Raw genomic sequence first — 24440 nt, 5'->3', positions numbered from 1 at the left:
TGAAGTGCCGAATTCTCTTGCCCCAACAGTGTGTTAGCGAACTCTTGGCTGATTATAATCCACCAGGGGAATTCAATCAAAAAGGTGCAGGTTTTTTATTAGCATCTAGAATAAGGAAATTACTTCAGGTGGCCGAGCCTCTCAGTGTAGCAACCTTCCTGTCAATGTTCAGAACCCAGACACACCATTCATAAAACAAAACAAAAAACAAAACAAAACACTGAAAACCCATTTTAGTTCAATTTTGCTAAGCACTTCACCTCTTAAAAGGTTTAGATCAGGGGCTTCACAGGTACTGAGTTATGGTCAAATGGGATGTTGTGATGTCACTTTTTTGTCACTCTAGGTTGTTGGCTGAGAGCAGCAGGGTGGTGATGTTCTATGAAGTCCTCAGGCCTTAGTTACATTTGGTTTCTCTAGCTAGAGCTGCCATAATCCACCCTTGCACATTATATATATTATATAGTTTACACACTGTAGATATTAACTTTACCTAATAATCTGTCCTCTTTCTGCCGAGATGCATCTATTCAGTCACATTGTTACCGAGCCTTGACTCACCACTGCTGATGTGGCTCCTCCCACCCACAACCCCTTCCCTGCTGTGGCTCCTCCCACAAACAACCCCTTCCCTGCTGTGGCTCCTCCCACGTCCACCCCCAACCCACCCACTTCTTCACTGCTTTGGTTCCCTCCCCTTCATGAAGTCTCTAGGCTGACTGGAATCAACTAGGCTGAATATTCAGGTACCTGTTCCTGAGATGTTCATGCGCCAGATGGGATACACAAATATTTACACTCATTAAACCCAGACTAGGTGTTCTAGGAACCCAGAATAGACTCCTATTGCTTATTTTGTTCTTTATTGTTTATTTTGTTCTTGTTGTGCTCTTGGGTGTCATCAGAGGAGGATTGGCTTCCCCTTTCTGGTTCCTCCCAAGGTTCCTTCCTCATGCTTTTGCTTCCCACTGTTACCTGAATATGATCTACCGCACTCAGCATAGCAACAACATGTTTATGATTCCTTTACGGTTTTGTCCATGGATCAGGTATTACATGGTCTCGGTTGGGCTTGGAAAACATTTGGAGTCCACAGTGTTCGAGACAAAGTCAAGGCTGACTACAAATTTACCTGAGTATGTCTCACTTAATAGGGCTTCTTGAGTAATGTGGCTCTAAGGGTTCTACAACCTCATAATAAAGATACCAGTTACTGATTGAGGTCTCCACCAACCAAAGAAAAGTTTATTCTTTTTGGTTAGATTTTTTTCCCTCCACCTAAAATACACAGAATAACAATATATACTATTCTATATATACTATATAAGATTCCAGGGTGTGCCTGCAGTATACTTTGGTAAAAATGTGAAGGTGTAATTATAATAAAAATTGCAGTGAAAGGTTTCCAGAGAAACAGACAGAAGTCCTTCTTCAGCTTTGCAAGAAAATTGCTTCTGTTGTGTTAAAGGACCTGTGTCTGAAATGTCCTGTTGGTCTGGAAACTTTGTGTACTCGCCGGCGTTTTCTACTACCTCTGCCTTTCTCTATGTACACACACAACTCTCATTGATTGAGTTTTAGGGGTCATTCATTTAGACTACATCTCAGTCCAAACACCAATATCTGTTTTATTCCAGCACCTAACTGGCCTGAACCAGGGAAGCAGGTCATCTAGTAGATTCAGGTGTTAGGAACTGGATTAAACAACAATCTGGACGGTCTGGGTGTCTTAGGGCAGTGGCTGCAGAGCCTTTCAAATACAGCTTTAATGATACCTTGAAAATCAAACGTACCGCTACTTTTTAAAGGAAATGTCAGCAGAGACAGCGTTCATACTAAACAAAGCCAGACTTTTCCACTGCCAGCATAAACAGAGGGGAGCTCTTACCGTGGTCTTCTCCAGACAGTGCAACAGATGATGGTGTTGGTGCTCGAAGGACGATCTATTCTTCACACACAGAGCAGCACTGTCGCTGTCGTAATGCTGAAAACAAGGCCACAGGACAAAGTCACGCAGAGGGACTAGGCTCACCAGGTGAGCACAGAAGACCAATATACTGGCACTAGAAACACACACACACAGAGCATCTCAAAGCAGCACCCGTTTGGGTATAACTGAAAATTACAAAACCTGACCTTGCATACTCTAGCTCCGACATCCCAACTCTAGCCCTGGTGTCCCAACTCTAGCTCTGAGCTGCACTGAGACAACCAGCTCTGATATATTTAAAGATTCCCTTATCTTTTTGTAGGCTTCAGAGGACAATTTCCACGATATCAAGTTCTAAATTTACCTGACATTTTCCAAAGCAAACAGAATGCATGCACTGTGTTTAAAAATACACTCCCTGTTGCCCCTGTCTGTTACATTTGCTCCTCTGTTATCATGACAATGGTAGTAACGCCGATTCACTGGTCATCGATCGCATCATAAAGAACGAGCTTCTCGCATAGCATCAGGCCTGAAGTCTCCCACATCTGCTTTCTGGATGCCATCTTCCTAGAAGTTCCATGATGTTTGTCAGGTGAAAGTGCTTTACTGCAGCAGGCCAGGAGCAGCTCATGTGAGGAGCTGGAGGAACGGCTGCTCTGAGCTCAGAAGCAACTCTCCTCTCTGCTGCAACAAGAAGCGACCCGTCAGCAGAAAACACAAACCGCTGGAGGGTACACCATTTCGCCATCAATAATCACACCTCTGAACAATTAGCTTTTTTTTTTCTTTGCTGGTTTGGAAATAGTTCTCTGTAGGCCTTCTGGGCTGTGTGGAAAGTGGAGATTTGGTGCAGATCTTTAGGAGCACCACAGGAGATGCTCGGAGGGAGATCACGTTAGGGAGAAAAAGAGTCACCTTAATTCGTGTGAAAGTCCAGGTAAAAACACAGAGATACTGGTGTGATTGTCTCAGATAATCACTAGCAGAATATCAAGAATCTCAAGCAAGTGGCCTCTAAAAAGGATCATCACACTACCTAAATAAAGAACTAGACACAAAATTATATACATCCTGTGGCATTGTGTGCAGATTAAGGATGTGATTTCAATTTGCTCTCTGCTATCTCATTACAATCGTTATTGCAGCAAACCAAAGTGCTCGTGAAAAACCCATCAGAACAGAGCAGAACGAGAAAGACGATTTCTATTCATCGTTGTTTTTTTCCCAGCTAATCGGGAAATCTGTAGTGGACTGTACCACTCGACAGCTGTAATTGCACTGGTAATAAGTCCAGTTTGATCGAGTGCATTGAATGAGGAAATGCCTCTGTAGCACTCTCAAAGCAGAAGGCGTGCACGCCTTGCACTGGATCTACGGTCAGCATTAACTCATCGATCAGTGGCAGCACCATGGTTACGAGATGCTGATGGAGCTGGGACATTAACCACACTACTCTTACTGTAGAGACAGAAGACCTAGGTCCTTGAGCACAGATCGAGCTATGAATACCATCTGTGCAGGTTGTGCTGGCTTTAGGAACTGCTGAGCTCTTCCGTGTGGAAGCCATCAGATGTCAATCACTCTGAAACCTGACTGGTGTGAAGGAAGCCTTTCAGAACAAGGACCAAATCCAAATAATTCAAAAATGTTTAATTCACACATGTTTATTACAGCATTTGCTCAGGTGATCCACTGTATATGTACCAGGCTTCCAATGGAGATTGGCCTTTCTGGAGTGGGTAAGAGTCAGGTTAAGATTTACAAAGATCTAATATACTCAAAAAGAGCATTTATTCACAGAGCTTTTTATTCATGACTTTACAAAGCATACATCGCCTGAAAGCTTTGAATGCAGACTCCAACGCCCAGTGATGAATCCTCGTAATAAAACCTGCCTTGTGCATGTGCCATCAGACAGAATCCTGCCAAGGTACTAAGAATCTCGCAACACAGGTCAAGGTTTTCATGTGAATCCCATAAAAAATGTGCACATGAAGGATGGCAGAGGAGACAGAAGAGTTCGAGAAAGTACAAAACAATGATAGACTAGAAGAGAGAAAAATCCTTTCCCAGATTTATAAATAGCACTGCAAGCTGGTTTGTAATGGGTTTATAGATCCAAGCTGGAAATAACACACAAATGTGACTACACACACACAGGCACAAAATCACACAGACACACACACAGACACACCTCTCTGGGGCTAACAAAATATTAGATTATAGAGACTTTCACATGCTAACAAGAAACGGAACAAAGATTCCAGAGAACTGCGTTGTTTGCAGTAAGGAAAAGCACTCAATTTCTTCCTTTCTTTACTCAGTCTATTATTATTCTTCCACTGTATTTCTTTATCACTGCTTTTGTAGGTCCTTTCCATTTTCTTCTGCCTCTACCCACACGTTTGGGTTAAAGCAACGTTGTGTCTGTGTCAAGGTGTTGGTGGACTGCAGGGAAAGTGTGCGTGCGGAACGCTGGACTGTTTATATTGGCATCGCTGTTAAGGAGCCCAGAGGAGAACCAGTTACCAACGATGTGTGAAACATTCTGGACCACATTCAAATCCTGCAGACCATGTGGCTCAAACTCTCTCACTTCCCTTTCAGCTTTCACAGGAATCTGTCTTGCATCATATTACTACTGTGTGCGGTATAAATCAGAGAGACCAAGCGTTTCTAGTGTTACTTTGTTTTCAAGTGAGAGTCTGAATAAGGAAAACGAATGATTATCTGGCAGCTTGCTTTAACCATTATATTTCATGGCCCTAAAAATCGAGTTAAGTTCACAGCTTAGCAGAAGTCTGAATACAGATAACTTTCACTGCGTATTTATCGATCTTCTCATCTGTCCGTCTTACGTCACCAACTCTGAATATAGTGCCATGTCACAAAGCACGCACTGTCTCTGAATAGTGCCAGGAACTTCCCAGCTGAGGTTCCAGGAACATTCATTGCAGAGTATCCAGACCTTATTATGCACCTCTGGGATGATGAGGAATGGGCTATTTGCAGCAAGATATTCATCGTGCAACCCAACTGCCTAACGCATCCAGCATCTTGAAGAATCTATACTCAGGTGAATTCAAGCTCTTCTGAAGCCCACAAAGACACAACATGCAAGGAGACAGGTGTAGCTAACAAACTGGCAACTAGCCATGTAAAAGCAATATGTTCATGTTCAGAGTCCTGCTATACTTTCTAGAACACTTTCTCATGTTGTACTACTATTTGCAGGTTTCAACAGCTTTTTAGCAGTCTTGAGTTTTCCATTAAGCCAGTGTAATTCTGCAAGTATGTCTTCATTTCCAGTTCTTCCCCATGAGGCAGAAGTGTCACCAATAGCAATACAACTAAACAAATGAACGTGTCCCAGAACATAAGGAAATACAACACTATGACAATAATTACTAGGGAGAAACCCACTGGGAGAAATAAAGATCCTAAAAGATTTGGGCTTTTTCCTTTAATGCCAATTAAGGTAGAATAATGTGAAGCTAGAAGTGCTCTGGGAGAAACAAGATGGTGTAAATTGAAGGGCATTGTTTAGTGGGAGCTACAAGCATTCTGTCTCTCAGTGAGGGTAATGTGGCTGCTGATATCACTAAACTCCACAGTCATTTCACAGTTCTTCAACTACTCCCTAAAGCGAAATGCTTGTTAGCGTTAAGCCCCATTCGGATGGGATTAGTTTGATATGGGGAGATCGGGCAATGTAATTATTACTCACCACCCGAATCTACCATGTCAGTCATTTGTATGGACGGAGCATTCCTGCGTCAGTAAAGATTCCAATACCTTTTCCCTACTAATAAAACAACTGGTAGAAATAAGTTATTTCATTCTCATGCATATTGTCATGTTAGCAAATATTACATTATATCCTGTGGTAAATAAGTTTTTACAGTTTTTCATGGAAGTGCTTGAGGAAACTTTTACTTGTGTTATATACTTTGGTTTTATTTTTTTTTACACTTACCAAAGGTCTATTCAGATGAGCGACACTTCTGCTACGTGTATGTAGTCCGCTAATGTTCAAACAAAAGTTATTGTTACTATAATAACTTTTTTAGACATCAACATTTTGCATATAATGTGTATAGGATTACAGACAAGTGAATAAGAAATTGAAACCAAATCAAAGTCTCCTGGTTCACGATAGCCCTACAAAGATGATGTAATTGCGACTGGTGCGCGAGAGGAGCGGGGAGCAAGCGCAGGTTTGCAGGGTACATAGCACAGCAGGGAGCTGGGTGGACGCAAGCATAAGCGCAGGCTGTTCAAACTCGAAAGTCGAGGCACTGAGACGCAGCAAAGTGGGGGGGCACTCGGGGTGTGCTGTACACGGAGCAGCAAGGGATGAGTGTCCCTGTGGGCTTAAATAAAGTAGAAACAAAAAAGGCAAACAAGGGACAGGCGCAGGTGTGTGTGTGTGTGTGTGTGTGTGTGTGTGTGTGTGTGTGTGTGTGTGAGTGCGTGAGTGTGTGTGTGAGTGTGCGTGTGTGTGTGCATGCGCGTGTGTGTGTGTGAGTGCGCGTGCGTGCGTGTATGTGTGTACGTGTGTGTGTGCGTGCGCGTGTGTGTGTGTGTGTGTGTGTGTGTGTGTGTGTACGTGTGTGCGTGTGCGTGAGTGCGTGAGTGCGTGTGTGTGTGCGTGCGCGCGTGTGTGTGAGTGCGCGTGCGTGCGTGTATGTGTGTGTGTGCGTGCGCGTGTGTGTGTGTGTGTGTGTGAGTGCGTGTGTGTGTCTCCTAGTAAATCCACAGATATGGGTTTAATTCCCAGAGAACACACCCAGTCATAGTGATGATACTGTAAGGGACTCTGGTCACTCTAGACGTGTTCAGTAGCTGGACTGGGTGTGAAGGCAAGGTCATGATTGTTGTGAGGCTATGAGGCTTAGCCACTGTGCTACTGACACTGCAAAGAACTGCCACTGCACAGAAGCTTCAAGGATTCTTACAAAACAAAGGCGTTACCAAGTATCGTCTGCTTGCATGTCATCTCTGGTACTGCAAAGACGGAAGAATCTTGACAATACAAAAAATTTAAGACATTCCTTTAAGTATTTAATTTAACTGATTTTACGGTATATCAAGATCAACAAATAGTTATTTTAATATAGTCTTTTTAAAGTATAGTGAGCCAATTTACCCTGCACCTGCAGCAGACACAGAAGCACGGGTGGGTCAAATGCACAGTGCTGTCAGCCTGTAGCGGACACCATCACCTCCCTATCTGTGTAATTACCAGTGAACCTGCCTGCACTGGCTGACTGTTGGCCTCTCGTCCTCACTCCAGGTTCAGATTCACCTTTGCCATTCTCATTCCAAGAAAAGAACAAGACACAGAAGCATGGTAGTCTATGGCAGTAACCACACTACACACAGAACCATGGTAGTTTATGGCAGTAACCACACTAGACACAGAACCATGGTAGTTTACGGCAGTAACCACACTGCACACAGAACCATGGTAGTTTATGGCAGTAACCACACTACACACAGAACCATGGTAGTTTATGGCAGTAACCACACTAGACACAGAACCATGGTAGTTTACGGCAGTAACCACACTAGACACAGAACCATGGTAGTTTATGGCAGTAACCACACTAGACACAGAACCATGGTAGTTTACGGCAGTAACCACACTAGACACAGAACCATGGTAGTTTATGGCAGCAACCACACTACACACAGAACCATGGTAGTTTATGGCAGTAACCACGCTACACACAGAAGCATGGTAGTCTATGGCATTAACTACACTAGGTAGTTTATGGCAGTAACCACACTAGACACAGAACAATGGTAGTTTATGGCAGTAACCACACTAGACACAGAACCATGGTAGTTTATGGCAGTAACCACACTAGACACAGAACCATGGTAGTTTATGGCAGTAACCACACTAGACACAGAACCATGGTAGTTTATGGCAGTAACCACACTAGACACAGAACCATGGTAGTTTATGGCAGTAACCACACTAGACACAGAACAATGGTAGTTTATGGCAGTTACCACACTAGACCCAGGACCGTGGCAGTCTATTCCCAGTGCTCTTTGCCATCTACAGATATGCTTGAAAAAAATCACATCAGTTAAAAACTGTATCAGTAGAAAATCTCATTAGTTGTAGACATTTTTCCAATTTGAAATAATGACCATAAAGTGGAGTTTTCTTATGGTGAGCCAGATGTGCTTAGCAGTAGTTGTTTCCCTTCTATGATGTATAATCAGTGCTGCCATATCTAGTTCATGATGAAGGTTTAAAAACTGATTTGAAGGAGCTTATGGTCCTGCACAATGTGGCATAATGCCCCGCTAATGCTCGCACAGGAAGGGCACCGCATCGTGCTCTCCGCCATCCCAGTGGTGCTACCATCGCTTAGCTAAGCTTTAATGGGTAGAACTTCCCTCTCAGTGGCAGGAGACTCGTGTGATTCTAACCGAGGGGTCCTTTCATCATGAATTTCTAAGCAGCATCCCAGTGTGAAGTGTGATGTTTGGTGATTCCTCTCACAGCCTTAGAGCAAATGGAGCATGTCCTGGTGGACCACTAGGGGCTCTTCCCATTCGTAAATAAATAATAAATCAATAAATAAATTCTTGAAGCTGTTGTTCAAGCAAGGGCTTCCACAGAGAGGCCATGTTGGTATTTAAGTAGACGAATATGGGGCAGATGCGGGAAAGCGGACGCTAAACGTGCTTCCTCGATGGGAGACCGGAGGCTCCGGGGCCATCCATTCAGTTGAGAGCTGCGACGGATACAAGCATTAGTGCACATGTGGAATCTCTGGCTGCAGGCATACATAATGACGGCATCTCATCAGAGCTGCCTCCAACAACCCTCGCAAATGATAATGCACTGCGGGCTTCGTCTCCACGACACAGAGCGATGCTGACTTGAAAATGGTATTTTCAGACCTCCTGGGGTTTCTTGAAAATGTTTAAGGAGGCAACACATTTAGACTCATTAGCCGCCTGAAATGAGAGAGAGCATCAAATTGTCCATTTTCCATCAGGAAAAAAAACATTGCCGAGAATGATCTCGCACAGTGAGAAAGCCGAACTGTAAACTGCACTCCACAAGCAGATTTGTTTACACTGGCTTTACGCTATCTTAGCCTTTTTGTATTGTTGAATAAAAATCCATTCAGATGCCAGAGGATAATATAGGAGGACTTTACACTCAACACTAACTAAAACAACAACAACAGGCTTGTTTATAACTCTGAATCTTGTTGGGTTTTTTTCATGCATCTAGGGCAGTGGATCGAAGTGGAGTACTAACCTCTGCCCCTTCCCTCAGGTGGCTGGTTCCCCCGGTTTTCCAAAGCCTTCGGAGATCCCCACAGTTCACTCCATCAAAGCGCAAACCCACACCGATGCTCTCACTCACCTGCAGACCTCCTTCTTCTTTGTACTGGAGAAATGCATTGGTGGTCCCTTTCTTAGCCAAGCGGATCCGGGCCAGACGCACTTTCTGCAAAAGTGTAGCATAAAACAGCCTGTTTTAGGAAACCACGATGGCCAGCTGCTACCAGAATCCGACAGAACCTGTTTACGCCTACTGATGTGAACACCTTAAAACTAATGTAGCCTGGACTTCATCAGGCTAATTTATGGTATGTTGTTCAAGATTGGGTAACACCACCACAACTAGTTTGTGTGCTGAACAAATCTCAGTTTGTGCTGTTAATTTTAATAACTGCAGAGTAGGAAGACAGGCATTTTCACTGATAATGAATGAGAATGACCAATATTTTAGGGCCCACGCTATCAAAATGAATCACTTGATATAAAAGTTGGTTTACAGCAGGCAAGCAGGACCAATAACATCATGTAGGTGACTAAAATATATGGTGAGTGAAGGACCACCATATATTCCAATGAAGAGGGTCACCGCAACAAGGAGTCTGAGTCAGTGATCAGTTGCTACCAGGTCAGCTACATAAAATCTGTGGCACAGTCAGAGAAGACTTTAGCTGGCAAAACAAAGTCACTGTGGATAAAATACATCAAATGGACTAGGGGTTGTGTGACCCCAGAGTAAACAAACATGGCAGCAATCTCCAAGTCTGCATTTCCTACTCCATACCTGCTGGGCACGCATTTTGTCAGCTCTCTGATTTTGGTGGTAAATGCGGCTGAAGTTGGACACTATGACAGGAACAGGAAGTGCTATCACCAGCACACCACTCAGAGAGCAGATGGAGCCAAAGATCTTGCCGGCGATGGTGTTGGGCACCATGTCCCCATACCTGCAACCAAGAACACACACACACACACACACACACACACACACACACACACACACACGAACTGTGGTTCAGATTCAGCGGTTTGGTATAAAGAATCATGTCTGGTAACATAAAATGTGTGCCTATTAATGTCTTATAAAACTCATTATGTGAAATAGTTCAGGACATTTATGATATGAGCAGAACTTGGCTTTGTGTGATTCTGTGATGAATTTATGAGTGAGTATGAGTGTGTATGTGTGGATATATGACTGTGTATGGACATGATTCCTGGAGAGTTACACAAAGTATTTTCATAACTGACTGACTGGCAAAAAAAGTCCACTTTACAAAGTGTTTCAGCTAATTGCATACATTGGTTTGGGAACATATCTATTGGTATTTCAGTCCACAGAGCTCCAAAACCCATCTGTGGAACCCATAGAACCCTCATTTATCACAACTCATTTAGAATCATGGACAGGCAATAAATTCATACTACAATTTATTTTACTCTTACTCAGATACACACACACACATCCACACAGTGGTGCACTTAACCACAGGTGTGCACAGTCATGCAGACATGCAGATATCTACATACACAGTCACTTTCTCACTCAGTCTCTCAGAAACACACAAACACACTACAACTGAATTCCTGCTATAATGAGCCTTATCCTCCCCTACGCTGGTGGCTCATTAAAGTTCTCACAAGGCTACTGGTGCTTTCACCCTGACCCATAAATCAGGCCAGCGAGCCAGCTGAAGCGAGCTGAAGCCAGACATGAGCAGCCGAGCTCTGATCTTCCTGATTACCAGTTAGTCACGACGAGCTTTCACGATGGCCTGAGGGATCTGATGTTACCATCAAACAAAACTTCAATGAGCAAAGAGCAAAAGCCACAAACAGAATTGTAAACAGCACCTTCAAAGCAGAAACTTCAAAAACATGAAAAATGCATGATTTACTTGTCGTGGTAAAAAGTGTTTGGATGTACATGTTTTAATGTGAAATCAACATAAGGTACAGGTGAATTTGTAAAATGTAATCATCGGCCGTGTCACACACAATTAATAAACTGTTTAATATTTGGCTGAAAAAATATCAATCTTCAATGATCCAACCAAACGTCAAGCTAATATCTGCCCTGAATGTAAAGCATTTATTCCTATCTTTTAGTGCTGGCTGTCACAATTCTCATTTAAAGAGTGACAAGTTCTGTCTTAGAGAATCTTGGCGTAATCTCTCCCGAGTGGCTAGTCAGACAGTGTGTGGCCGCAAAGTTAACAATGGCCAGAGAAGTTAAAAATAGATCATTCTGCTACAAAGTCTCCTGAAGCTGTGCTGAAGGCAGCAGTGTTTACGGCGCTTATATAACGTTGGCAAGAAACTCCTGTTGTTCAACACGTTGCTCGGGCAACCGAAGCTCACTCAGCACTTTATACCAACCGTAGACAAACAAGGACCCCGAGAACGGAGCAGCCGTTAAGAGCTTTACGTGCAAGCAGGTGTTTGACAGAGAGAGAGCGAGAGAGAGAGAGAGAGAGAGAGAGAGAGAGAGAGAGAGAGAGAGAGAGAGAGAGACAGAGAGAGAGAGAGAGAGAGAGACAGAGAGAGAGAGAGACAGAGAGAGAGAGACAGAGAGAGAGAGAGAGAGAGAGAGACAGAGAGAGAGAGAGAGAGAGAGAGAGAGAGACAGAGAGAGAGAGAGACAGAGAGAGACAGAGAGAGAGACAGAGAGAGAGAGAGAGAGAGAGAGAGAGAGAGCCCTATCTGACTACACCTAAACGCTTCTGTCACAGGCTGCAGTTGGTCGGACAGACCCCACAGATGGCTCAAAAAGCAGCATTTGTCTTCATTACAATGACGTTAGCGACGTGAGGGGTGCTGTCAGGCAGAAGCGCCAGCCCCACTCGCTCAATTACTGCGGGGATTCAAACCACTACAAAAGGAAAATCTAATTAAAGCCCGGCAAGGCATCTCATTATAAGCCAGCGGAGTGGCTCCGAAGCCCAGCCCTGCCAGGGTGTGTGCCAGCCCCGCTCCAACACACCTCGTTCAAGTCGCCGCTCAGTTACCTTGAACTGAGTCAGCCAGGACAGGGTGAGGAAACGGACCAAACTGGACAGTGCAGAAGACTGTCCAGGCCCGGGGAGGACATGACCGAGCCCCTGCTGCAGTGACCGCGCTGTACCAAGCTGTCAGAGACACGTCAGGCCCAAGAACTGTAGGGAGTGAACAGGGAAGGAAGATCGCGCCTCGGCCCGCAGGAGAGCTAACGGCAAAAGGAAGCCAGGAAGCCCACCTTTGCTGTTATTATAAAAATAAAAATAAAAACAATCATTGCACTGCCTTCGTTGGTAACGTTGTTAAGGACAATCTTGTCCTCGATCGATATGTGGGGTGAGTGCCGTTTCGGCATTTTTTGTGCAGTCGTTCTGATTTTAAAGCGCTGTGGTGGAGCTGGCGCGGCTTCCAGTGTCCTCGTTTGGCCAGTATGCGTAAAGCAAGGGAACTGCAGCTCAGCTGCGCTGCACGTTCTTCTCTCTGTGCCGCTCCTGATGAGCACCCTCCCAGACCCTCGCATGAAGTCTGCTTCACGCGACTCCTTTAGAAACAATGTTCTCACACACACACACATCTGGAGCAGTTTATATGTCTTTATATGTATGCATTTGTTCAAAATGGCTGTTTCTACATAGTTTAAGGACTTCTTCTCTCTGAACCAACCTACACTGACATGGTCTCCTGATCATGCTCATAACTCACACACACGTGTCCACAGACGCAAATGTATGCATGCTAAATAAATAAATAAATAAAGTCGGATGCGGTTTTCCTCCGTCATGACCTCTTAACCTTTTGGACTCGCTCTGTGCCTTCGTCTCTCCGTCGCTTCTCTAATCCTTTGCCTTCATTCTCTCTCCTATCTCGATCAAGGCATGTCAAGCTTTCTGGTCCATCTTCCATCACTCCTAATCTCATTCCGAGCTGGAAAACCTCCAAATTATGGAAAACTGGGAGATTATCTGATGGCCGCAGGCCCACAGATAAGGCAGGAAGCAGATCTAGACCCGTGTAACGATGACGCCCGCTACCCTTATCTCGTCTTACTTCTATCTTTGCCCTGTTCATGAATGTTACAAAGCATCATGACTGTCCGACCAATGGGAGGCTGTTATGAAAAAGCCCCTTGGTAAATCCTTCCTAATCTGGACCGCTCATAACAACTGTCGCGCTCTGCTTTAATTTGGAGTGAATGCAGATGATGGGTACCAAATCCAACTTTCCTGATGAAGGCTACTGTTCTGGGGTTAGTTTTGTCTTTCCTTCTCTTCGGAATGAGATCTATATGGGTGCCTGGAGCAGACTCCAGATCAGTACATGTGAGATACTCCTGGCTTTGGCCTTAAACACAATAGAACACAATGCAATAAACAGAAAACTGCAGGTAATGAATGTAGAATATGATGTAATGTTTTATTACATAGCACAAATCCACACAGTGCGCTGTATCTCTCCAGCATCACAGAGGAGAGCTCACTACTCCTTTAAGTTTCCCTTAATAGAAAGTCGCACAGACGGTCTGTGGCGAGGAGCAGGCTGCCTGGCCTAGTTGCCAGTCCAGAAAGGGGTCAAGGAGGTTTAGCAGCAGTTCACATTAGACAAAAACGAGACAGCGAGAGCGTGTGAATGAGAACCGAGCTCATTAAAGCTTTTCATTTAGCACCGTGTTGGGGGAACCGCGCTGCGGTTTTTCAGCTCGTGCTTGCAGCGCTGTGTTGCAGTGATCCAGTGCAGCTGCTGAACAGTCTATTGTGTTCCCTCTGTCCGCACACCTGACTAAACTAATCACTGAACTAATCACCAAACTAATCACAGGGTAATCACCGCTGACAAGTTCAAGCAGGTGGGTTAGAGAGGAAAATCATGGCTCTGTGACTGCATGGAGGTGCATGTGAGCAGGACTGCTGTAGGCCACACCTTTCATACTGAACACACGTGCTTCATTAGAGTTAATACTCGCAATCAAAAACATTACTCAGGAAGAATTGCAATTCACACATTACTGTACTACACGCCAACACAGTTGGCACTTCCCAGCACTACGTGTTGGGACTGCAGTGAGATCCTTATTTATTTTTTTTTAAATGGCGGTTATGAAATGATGCCTTCACGCGAGCTCAATGGCATTTCATTTATGCTGGACTAACTGCTGCTGAAAAGGCTATTATATGGAACTGTGTAATGCAAATATCATTACAGTGGCAACGGTTAATAAAGCCAAGTCAGCTCCAATGCTGGCATGGGGTCCCATTATATCAGCTCTTAAGGCTCTAACATCAGACTTAGTGTGTCTAATGTCAGTGTCTGTCATGCTAGTGTGTCTAATGTGCATCTCTTAGTGTGTCTAATGTCAGCGTCTGTAATGCTAGTGTGTTTGTAATGTGTGTCTGTAATGTGCATCTCGTAGTGTGTCTAATGTCAGTGTCTGTAATGCTAGTGTGTTTGTAATGTGTGTCTGTAATGTGTATCTCGTAGTGTGTCTAATGTCAGTGTCTGTTATGCTAGTGTGTCTATAATGTGTGTCTGGCATTTTATTTATAGTGTTTTGTATTTATTGTAAGGGAGTATAGCCTCTGAATCTCTGTTACCTCCTTGGTTGCTGCAATTATTGTTTCGCAAAATATCAAACATATCATCTCAAAATATCCTCATTCATCTATTTTTGAGCTTTTAGAGAAGAAAAATTTGAAAGACTCCAAAGCAATTGGCATCCTCAAACAGCTATTTCTGGACCTGGTGAACACAACAGGATCCTGTGTCTATAACACCCCTCATCCTGCAGAGCATCTTCACTTATTTATAGTAACAGTAGTAGGATTGCATATTAACTTTGCAGAGTCTGCCCGACCTGTCGGTGAGGGCAGCATCCTATCCTATGACATGGGTGTTTGTGGGTGGCCCTGACTGTGGCAGAGAGCATGCTGTGAGCGCACGGGTTGGCTCTTGGGTGGGCTGGGAAAGATGAGAAGGTGCAGGTGTCAGGGGGCATGGGCGCGGGCACGCTGAAGAGACACAGCTCGACAGACGTCTCAGCATTGATATTTCAGGCTTGCATCTCTCCCCTTTCCTCAAATTTCTCTCTCTCTCTCTCTCTCTCTCTCTCTCTCTCTCTCTCTCTCTCTCTCTCTCTCTCTCTCTCAGCCCTGCTCAATCCCTCTGTATCCCCTGGATGCTCTCTCGCCAGCACGGTCTGATCGTGTGTGTGCATATAAAGCCGTGCAGAGAAAGAGACAGAGAGGGAGGGGGAGTGTGTGCATCTGGGAACGCACGCCAAAAAAACACCTCAGATTGAATTCCCAGTGCTTCTATTGATGCAATCAATGTCTTGGCAGCGAGTGCCCATCCTGGATGCTGATGCATACAGCAGAAGCAGAGTGGAGCATAAAACGATAATATTTACTTCCTTAAGCTATGCAACACTGGATGAAGATTGCCCTAAAGCAGACCCACTGCTAGCTGCCAAAGCTCCCACTGAATACTATCTCAGACCAATATTACCATTTGTTGCAAGATCAGAAGTGTCGTCATGGCACTTTATACACTCATCTTCAGTTGCAAGTGCACCTAATAAGTGCAAAGTAATGCATTTGCACATATACGTGGAGTGTTGTGATACAGGTGTGATTCTGGAATACATAAACACGACACAAGTCTTGTGTAGACAGTGTAGGCGTAATGATAATTTACAGGCCACACTGACATGCAAATTATTCATTATTATTTAAATATTCATGAGGAAATTAATTACAACTCTGACTGTTATTGCATACAGAGTACACCCGAGATATAGTACTGTTATTTGGTAACAAAAAGTTACTAAATGTTCACTGTAAAATGGCTTGTTTGAGCTTGGTGAAGTGTGATGCTTCAGATTAACAGTAACAAGCTCTTTCAGAGTGACGAGCTCACACAACTTGACAATGTCCAAACTGATAACTGACACCCACATACAAAAGCTGATCTTTTCAAATCACCTCTGACCTAATTAATTAATTACCATTAATTTTGGTAATTACTGCTGTGGTTACTTGGCTGAAAACCAAATGGAAGTGTTGAGGGTTTCACTAGGCCATCCTGCTCTCCTGTTCCCTCCCTGCTCAGCACACATGGCCACCACCACGGGCCGTGAATGACACAGCACTGACAACCAGGTTCGTGTGTCAATGACTACTGTTGATTGCTGTGAATCTGAAGAATGTCCATTCTTCTATAGCCCCTTAGTGCTTGAACTTGGCTCCAGGTTTAAACAACCCTTAAAGTAAAAATCCAGGGGTAAACAAAACTTGGAAAAAAAACGCATTACAAAACAAACTGCTTGAACTAGCTCCATTTTTATTGCTTTAGTATTTGAAATTGAAAATACATCCTTCTGTCACATCTTGTTTTTACCGTTGTAGGTATGACAAGAAACAAACCTCATTGCTTTAATTCCAGACCAGAGCTCTAAGGTTTAAGGTCCTGTCCCTGAGTGAAACGGGTCACATGCAACCTTGGTCTGGGTGTATCGTAAGAACCCCTTCCAAAGTGTGATCTAGCCTAAAATAAAGATGGGATTAGGGTATTGGGTCTCATTTGAACAGAGATCTGCTGTTCTTGATCCCAGCCAGTGAGCCTGGGTGTTATTTTGGTTTTACAGGTCTCCTTGTATGTCAGTTCATCCTAAAGACACACAGAGCTGTGCAGTCATCTAGGGAGACCTGCATTATTTTAGGACTGAGCCCAACTGTACGTCTCTGCTTTAACACACCACTGTGCTGACACTTGTCATGAGCCAAACAAGCCATGCACCAATACTGGCAGCAGCTCTATGTTGATGTGACTCACCATACCTCTGCCACCAACGCACCATCAGCAGGTTTTCTGACTGAGCATGAATGGGTTACTAAAAAAAATCCAAGAACCACAGAAAATTAACGCATTTTTAAAGCCTGTTTTGACAATAAATCCTCACAAGGTGAAAGCTCGGTTTCTGTATTTGTGACATCTACCAGTAGCAGCTTAAATCAATCACAGGAAAAGACCCAAAACACCCAGGGATCACTGGAAGGCCATCTCCATCTGGGCTGTGGGCATGAGCAACGGAGGTGCCTCTGCTGGCAGGAGTGAGTGGGAGTCCATCACAGAATCCTAATCACGGAGACGAAGCCTCTCCCATTACTTCGGCCGCCTCCACCGATCGCCGCTTATTGTGCCGCCGTGACAGGAGCTTGATGGTCTCGCTGGTGCGCTTCCAGGCCGGGCAGGCAGCGGGCGGCTCCGTGTGATTTACCTTCGCCCGCAGAAAGCCGAAGAATCGGGGTGATCACGTCCACGCGTCTCCCGTTATTTACGAGTTTGTCCCCCAGTGGGGCGTTGGAGACCATTAAACCACGAAGAAGAATGAGCATTTACCTGCATCACTGTTCGCTTGTGTGAAAGTCATTTACGTATTCAATAACGTGCGCTTCTGAAGAGCACAACCAAAGCGGAGATGGTGCGGAGTATGAGAACGGGACCGTGGTCTGACATCGCAAGCCTCTTTCCGTTAACACGCTAGCGGAGGCCGTGGTAGGAGAAAAGGCACACGGCTGGCACTGAGTACCCAGTTCAGTGTCATAAGAGACCACCAATGCGGTGGAGTCAGCAGAGAAAGTACACCAAAACGCACCTGCGTACACAGACACACATTTTCCCCAAGACTGGAGCAAGGGTGTGATGCATCTAGTATGAAGAACAGGACTGAGAGTATGGACACACTCACATACTCTGTGTGTGTGTGTGTGTGTGTGTGTGTGTGTGTGTGTGTGTGTGTGTGTGTGTGTGTGTGTGTGTGTGTGTGTGTGTGTGTGTGTGTGTGTGGTGTCCAAGAAAGTCCAGGAGAGGAGGATGACTATTCTCTGAAGAAGACCTCCATGATAAACAGAGAGGAAGGTAAACAACCAACAAGTAGTCACAAGATTTGGTTCATTATCTGTCCTTCATTATTGAACTTGGCTTAATTAACTAGAAAGATTTAGGTCCTGTTTTCCCTATTTAAAAGGACAGGATGGCACAATCAATGACAATCCATTAAATATAGATTGAAACAGCTTCAATCAATTACGATTGGGAAATTGATGAGTGTCTATTCTATTTTAAGGAGGAAAGAACATCAAACTGGTGCGTGGTAGCAAAGATAAATGTACTAAATATACTCGATTAAATGGTAGAAACCAATATAAGAGCTCTCTGGCTGCTGGTATGTAAAGGCTATATCAGAGCAGTTCAAGGTAACAGCAACCGGATCCTGGACTAAAGTACAGCATCAATGACAATTCAAGAGCAGACACGATCCTGGACTAAAGTCCAGCATCAATGACAATTCAAGAGCAGACATGATCCTGGACTAAAGTCCAGTATCAATGACAATTCAAGAGCAGACACGATCCTGGACTAAAGTCCGATATCAATGACCACTAAAGCACTTTAACCTTTTTGAAACTGGCACAAAGAGCGAAATTTTTCCTTTCCATAGAATTCTTTGTGATTGTGGATTTTAAACATACTGACAACATTTAATGAGTTAATGAGTGTTGAGGTAGTGCTGTTGCCCTGGTGGGATGCTGGTTTATACATTATGGTCATTTCACATTCTGTACAGCAGTAGGCTGATATCAGTCTGAGGATAAATCCAATCAGAAGCCTACGCAAAGATCGATCGCAACAGGTCTTGATGCCAACCACATCCATCAAGATGGTTACAAACATGCAGAAGGTTTGAGAAAATACAGCTCAGCTCTTTTAACTAGATGACCATTTTACACTTTCATTCCAAGTACTGGCTGCTCAGAAAAAAAGCAAAAAAAAAAAAAAGCATGAGACCAGCCAAGTGGAGCCAAAAGAGAAAGCAAACAAACAAACAAACAAACAGTATGAAGGAAATTTGAACAATATGGCTTTCCTTTGCATGTGTGTGTGTGTGTGTGTGCCCATGCCCACGTGCTCTCGCGTGTGCTGGTGCACTCTCGATGGCGCATGAAGGCATTGTTAACATTCACTGTGGCATCGCTGTTGTGCTGCTCACTGAAGCAAAGCCAGATATGCCTGCAACCAGGGTCAGAGGTTATCCTTACTGGACTTGGAGCTATATTTATCGTCCTTCCTCTCGCACCACGCAGCCTTGGCAACTGAAGCACACGCTCCATGTCTGCTGCATGAAAATCGTGGATTAAGCATTTCAAATCATGCAGTGAATGAGCTGTGAACACGCTTGAAGGATGCATGACTTTTCACTGATGCAGAGAATTTCAGCTCAAGGAAACTCCCTTCAAAGTTTTATCGGTTTACTTGCTTCATTCTTCCATCAACTTTAGCACGAATCTACACAAAATCTGACGACTGTATGACTATTTCTTATTGGCATCATGCATTCAACAAAGCTTAGTATATACACAGAATAGAAGCCAGACGCCCGGGAGATCAGAAGGGTTTTGTGATGTACATATTTTTGACTTCTTCCTCAGTTGATGCAAGAGAAGGGCCCACGAAATTGGATTGTATCTCTGCTTAGATATAATGCCAAAGGGGAGGAAAGCTCCCTCATCTAATAAGATGCAAGTGATAGGTGATGTATTAGTGATGTATATTACTGGAGGGATTTTGTGAAGCTTTACAGTGGGCTTGCAGAGATAAGACAGGAGAAGGCAAAACTCAGATTTTCCATCTTAATGTGACGGATCCAGTCTTAACGCAGCGCCGAGAGTCAGGCAGACACACAACATGCCGAGAGGCAGAACTCCAGGACCCGGCCGCTACGGCCTGCTAGCAGCACTCAACTGGGCTGGTTCATGGCCCATGTGCCAAGGCGCACTACAGCGGCTGTGGCGCAAAGTGCAAAGAAAATTAAAAATCCATTTGCTGCATGCAAGCGTGTGCGACCTCTGCAAGGCAATGAATGCATCCTGGAGGTCATTCAATCTTAATGGGACAGAGGGAGGAAAGCTATAAAACAAAGCATGTAAACAAAAAGTTGTAAATGCCTGCATAAAAGCACTACAAGACTTCAAATAATTAGACACGTTACTCCTAGTCAAATTTATTAGTAAAGATTACGTTTTTATTGCATGTTGTTTATTTTTACTAGTCATATTTCTTAACTGACCTGCCACACTGTAGAATGCGAGAGGCTGCGTAAGAAAAATGATCGTCCCAGTTGATGTGTGCACTTCCTGACGTTCTTAGTCATACAAACGGCATTTTAAAACATCCCGCATGCCAGGAGTTGGTTTCGTTAAGCTGTTTGAGAAAGTTTGACTGCACGTGTGGGGAATGGTCTTGGGAATGGCCTTGGGAATGGTCTTGGGAATGGCCCTGGGAATGGTCTTGGGAATGGCCCTATCTTAAATTCATTCATTGCTCGAGTGCTTAATCAAATTGAGGCTATGACTCACCACAGTCCTCTGACCTATTTTGTTTCTCTGACACGCAATAGCTCACATTACAGGCAAAAGGGTTTCGTGCCTGTAATACGTTTACGCATCTCCTGTCCCCCTTTACTTGATGTATTCTGAAGGGCATTTTTTGAAGACCAAAATAGGAAAAAAGGAATCACGTACAGCTGGCAGTTTAACATTTCAATCAATGTCAACTGTTTCATGTTTATTTTGTTCAAGTTTCCCGTTTCTCTTGAAACACCCCACTCAACCCCTGACTGACATCTTACGTCTAAGACGATTTTCAGGTATAACCACAGAGGCCGCCAGCACAGCACCTGGGCACTCTCCCTGCTAACTGTAGTCCATCACAGATTGTTTCAGGCCAAGCCAGCACTGTCCAGAGCTCTGGTAGCCTCTGAGTTGAGATGAAGATTCGGGCAGCGGGAGGACATCTTCTACCTGGAGCCCAGATGGCAGAGCACAGCAACAGGAGGCCTGCACCTCATTCCCTGCCCCAGTAGTTACCCCAGTAGTTACGCCAGTCTTGCCTCTGACCAACTGCGTCCACCTCACGAAAAGCAGAATGACTTTTAACCTCTGCTACCTTCTCAAACAGTGACATCATGCCATCAGGCTCAAGTCAGGGAAGACGCTTGGCTGCCTTCCCACGATAAATGGCAGCGCTGCCGTCAGACCAAAGCAACAAACTGTTAAAAGATCAATTTACTTATTTTTAAAGGCACGGTGGGGGCAGCGGCAGGCTAATAGTTGATTCAATGTCCTAGTTGTGCCGTGAAGCTAGTTCGCCACGAGAAGAGGGTGGAGAAGCTGTCAAAAGCGGCGCTGTTTCTCTGTGCGAATCCACCGAGATCTAGCCAGGGCCAGTTGTTAAGCTGGAGATGGATCATAATGCACTCCTTTTGCAGAGTGCAAAGTAAAGGAGAGAACAATTTTGACCGTTGTTCAAAGTGAAAGCCAGGCAAGAGCATGCATCAGTGCCTGTGAGGCGCAGCACCGCAAAAGCAACAATCAGACAAACAGGCTCCACCCTTGAACTATGCGCCTTAGAGTCATTACCGGCACATTAGGAGTCGCTAAGAATTCAGGACGCCATGTACAATGGGCAGAAGCTTCGCTTCCAAAGGGCTGGAGGTTCATCTGCTGGCAGATTACATTGATTATTACATCACTTCTCCCCTCCATCCTCATAACTTTCCATAGGCCCATTCACATACACTAGTTGTGTTGTCTGACTTATTCATTATGTTGTTAAAATGCACATAGAATACTCCAGAAACTGTGTGGTCTAAATATTCCCCATGCTATCCTGCTCAGTGTGTCATAAGTGTGACACCCAGAGCATAATTGCTCCGCAGTGGACCACAGTATAGAGCTGGGTCATCCTAGACTAGGATCCTGGACTCTCCATCCATCCCTGCAGTAAAATGATTCTCTCTCTCTCTATTATCACTCTCTCTCTCTCTCTCTCTCTCTCTCTGTCTAGCTATCTATATATCTGCCTCTTTCCCTGCTGTTAGAACGCTGTGTCTGACTCAGGTCTGTCAATAAAACACAACTACACATCAGGACAGAGGTCGTAAGCAGAGAAGGCATTATCCAAGCCAGGAAGCCATCACACACGATGATCACAAGGGAGGGAAGGGGAGAATGGGAGTGAAGAGACAAAGAAGAGACAGATCCACAGAAAAGAACAGCAAGAAGAAAGACAGAAGTTCAAAAGGAAGAGAGAAGTAAAGGAACATGAGCAGTGCCAGTCCAGCAACCGTAGGCGTTCCCATGCGGAAGCCGGTCTGGGGGAGCCCAGATAGCACGCTACTGGAAAGAGAGAGAGAGGAGAGGAAGGACAAAGAGGTCAGGGAGACACAAGAGAGGAGTGCAAAAATGGACGGATGATCAGAAGATATCAGACACCTGCACGAGTGTCCTGTCAGAAGAGGATGAGAGAGAACGGAGGTGCGTCGAGGGAGAACAAACACACACAGCCATCACGCTGAGCCCATAAAAAAATAAAAAACAGGCGCCAGCAGAAGACAGTAATCATTCTGTCCGTTTGCCTTTCCAGCTTTCTCTCTTCTGAATGCTGAGAATCGTGAACATGTCACAGTCATAGCACGCGTTCTGTGAAGCACACAGTATATAAACATATACACGCTTGATCTACAGGATCTACCAGCAAGTGCACAGTAACAAAATGTCTGCCTAAAGCCTGCGGTGTATAGGGCAACTCTGGGGCTTTTTTGCCCAACCCGTACCATAAAACATGGAAGGTCAGCTAACTTGTAGAACCCATTTGTAACAATGACAGTTGAACTAGGAGAAGGTACATTTATAGATACATGCGAGAACAGTTGAGGTTAAAGGGCAGCAGCTTAACACAAACAAAATGCTGATTTGAAAGCAGAAGACATTTGTCTTAACTGTGTTTCAGAATTCGGTAATATGTCACCTTGGTAATACACCTTAACTCCAGTCACCTTAGGGAGGCACTTCTCTGGCAAACTAAACCATTAAAAACCATTTTATGGCAGAATCCATTATAATATTAGAGGAGGGATGATGTAAAAAAAATGCATGAGAAATCAAAAGAGAGGGAGAGAGAGAGAGAGAGATAGAGAGAGAGAGAGAGAGAGAGAGAGAGAGATAGAGAGAGGGAGAGAAAGGGGAGAGAGAGAGAGAGAGAGAGAGAGGGAGAGAGAGAGATGGAGAGAGAGAGAGAGAGAGAGAGGGAGAAAGAGATAGAGAGAGGCAGAGAGAGAGAGAGATGGAGAGAGAGAGAGAGAGAGAGAGAGAGGGAGAAAGAGAGAGAGAGAGAGAGAGTGACTGATAAGAGAACATGAGAGAGGCAAGTGAGTGAGGAAGAAGCAGAGAGAGAGAGAGTAATATAGAATGATGACGGGGAGTGGATGTAGATTTACTGAAAGGTCAGAGACTGAAAAATAGATTTGTGACTTGGTTCGCTTGCATAGTCTAATGGAGCAGGTGAGGTGCATCAGATACAGTGTCTGCATAGGGGAATGGTGGTATAGGAAAGCCATATGTACTCTATCAAATAAATGATGGGTCAAGACTGAGGCAAAATCACTTGGAAATGGAAGGAGAATTACATTGAAAATGTCTGTAATTTTTAAGCCTGGACTTTGCTCTGATGTCATGGCAACTAAGGAGACAATGTTTAAAAACGTAACCTTTAGGTTTCAAAATGGTAGAAAACTAAGCTTGCAAATCATCATTGAGAATTTAAGCCAAAAGTTGTTTATCATCTCCAGTTTCCAGTCTGCTATGGAAGCCAAAGACATTCAATAGACTGTAAATTGCCATACACCTACAGTATTCTTCATGGTCCCTTTCAGGACCAGGGAAATAAACCCACACAGTACCAAACGTAGAAATTGCTCTTATCAGACTCCTTTTGCAGGAAACCCCCTAATTACCCTGGTGACTGTGTTGTTCTAAGGGGTATTTGTGGCTTCCAGACCTGAGACTAAAGAAACACTGCAGCATCTTTTCAAAACAGAAAATAGAGCAGTTTGCCCGAGTGGACTGTGTGTGTACGGAAGCCAACGCTAAAAAAAACAAAAAACAAACACTAGTTTATTTTCATTATTTGGCCTACTGGGCTTTTCACATTCTCTGTCACATTATATTAATTACATTTTGCTTTCAAACGCCGTAGCTGAAGATTGTGTCGCTGTCTTCTTTCTCTTCTTATGTGAGGAAAAAAATAGCTAAATTATACTCTGCCTACTCAACAGTGCCGTGCACTGTATATAATGAACGAG

At 44.3% G+C, this 24440-nt stretch overlaps 1 protein-coding gene across 1 annotated transcript in view; it reads right to left on the bottom strand.

Annotated features, from left to right (window-relative positions):
* Positions 1-24440, bottom strand: part of kcnd1 (potassium voltage-gated channel, Shal-related subfamily, member 1) — a 56642-nt gene that overhangs the window by 8306 nt on the left and 23896 nt on the right. Inside the window, exons 3-5 of the mRNA XM_035521778.1 lie at positions 10035-10197; positions 9336-9419; positions 1889-1984 (exon numbers count right to left, since the gene is read on the bottom strand). Of these exons, the coding sequence (XP_035377671.1) occupies positions 1889-1984; positions 9336-9419; positions 10035-10197 (343 nt within the window). The remainder of the gene's footprint in view (positions 1-1888; positions 1985-9335; positions 9420-10034; positions 10198-24440) is intronic.

Source organism: Electrophorus electricus, chromosome 23, assembly GCF_013358815.1.
Source record: "Electrophorus electricus isolate fEleEle1 chromosome 23, fEleEle1.pri, whole genome shotgun sequence".
Lineage (NCBI taxonomy): Eukaryota > Metazoa > Chordata > Actinopteri > Gymnotiformes > Gymnotidae > Electrophorus > Electrophorus electricus.
The sequence above is the reverse complement of the archived record's forward strand: the minus strand, read 5'-3'. Positions and strand labels throughout refer to the sequence as shown.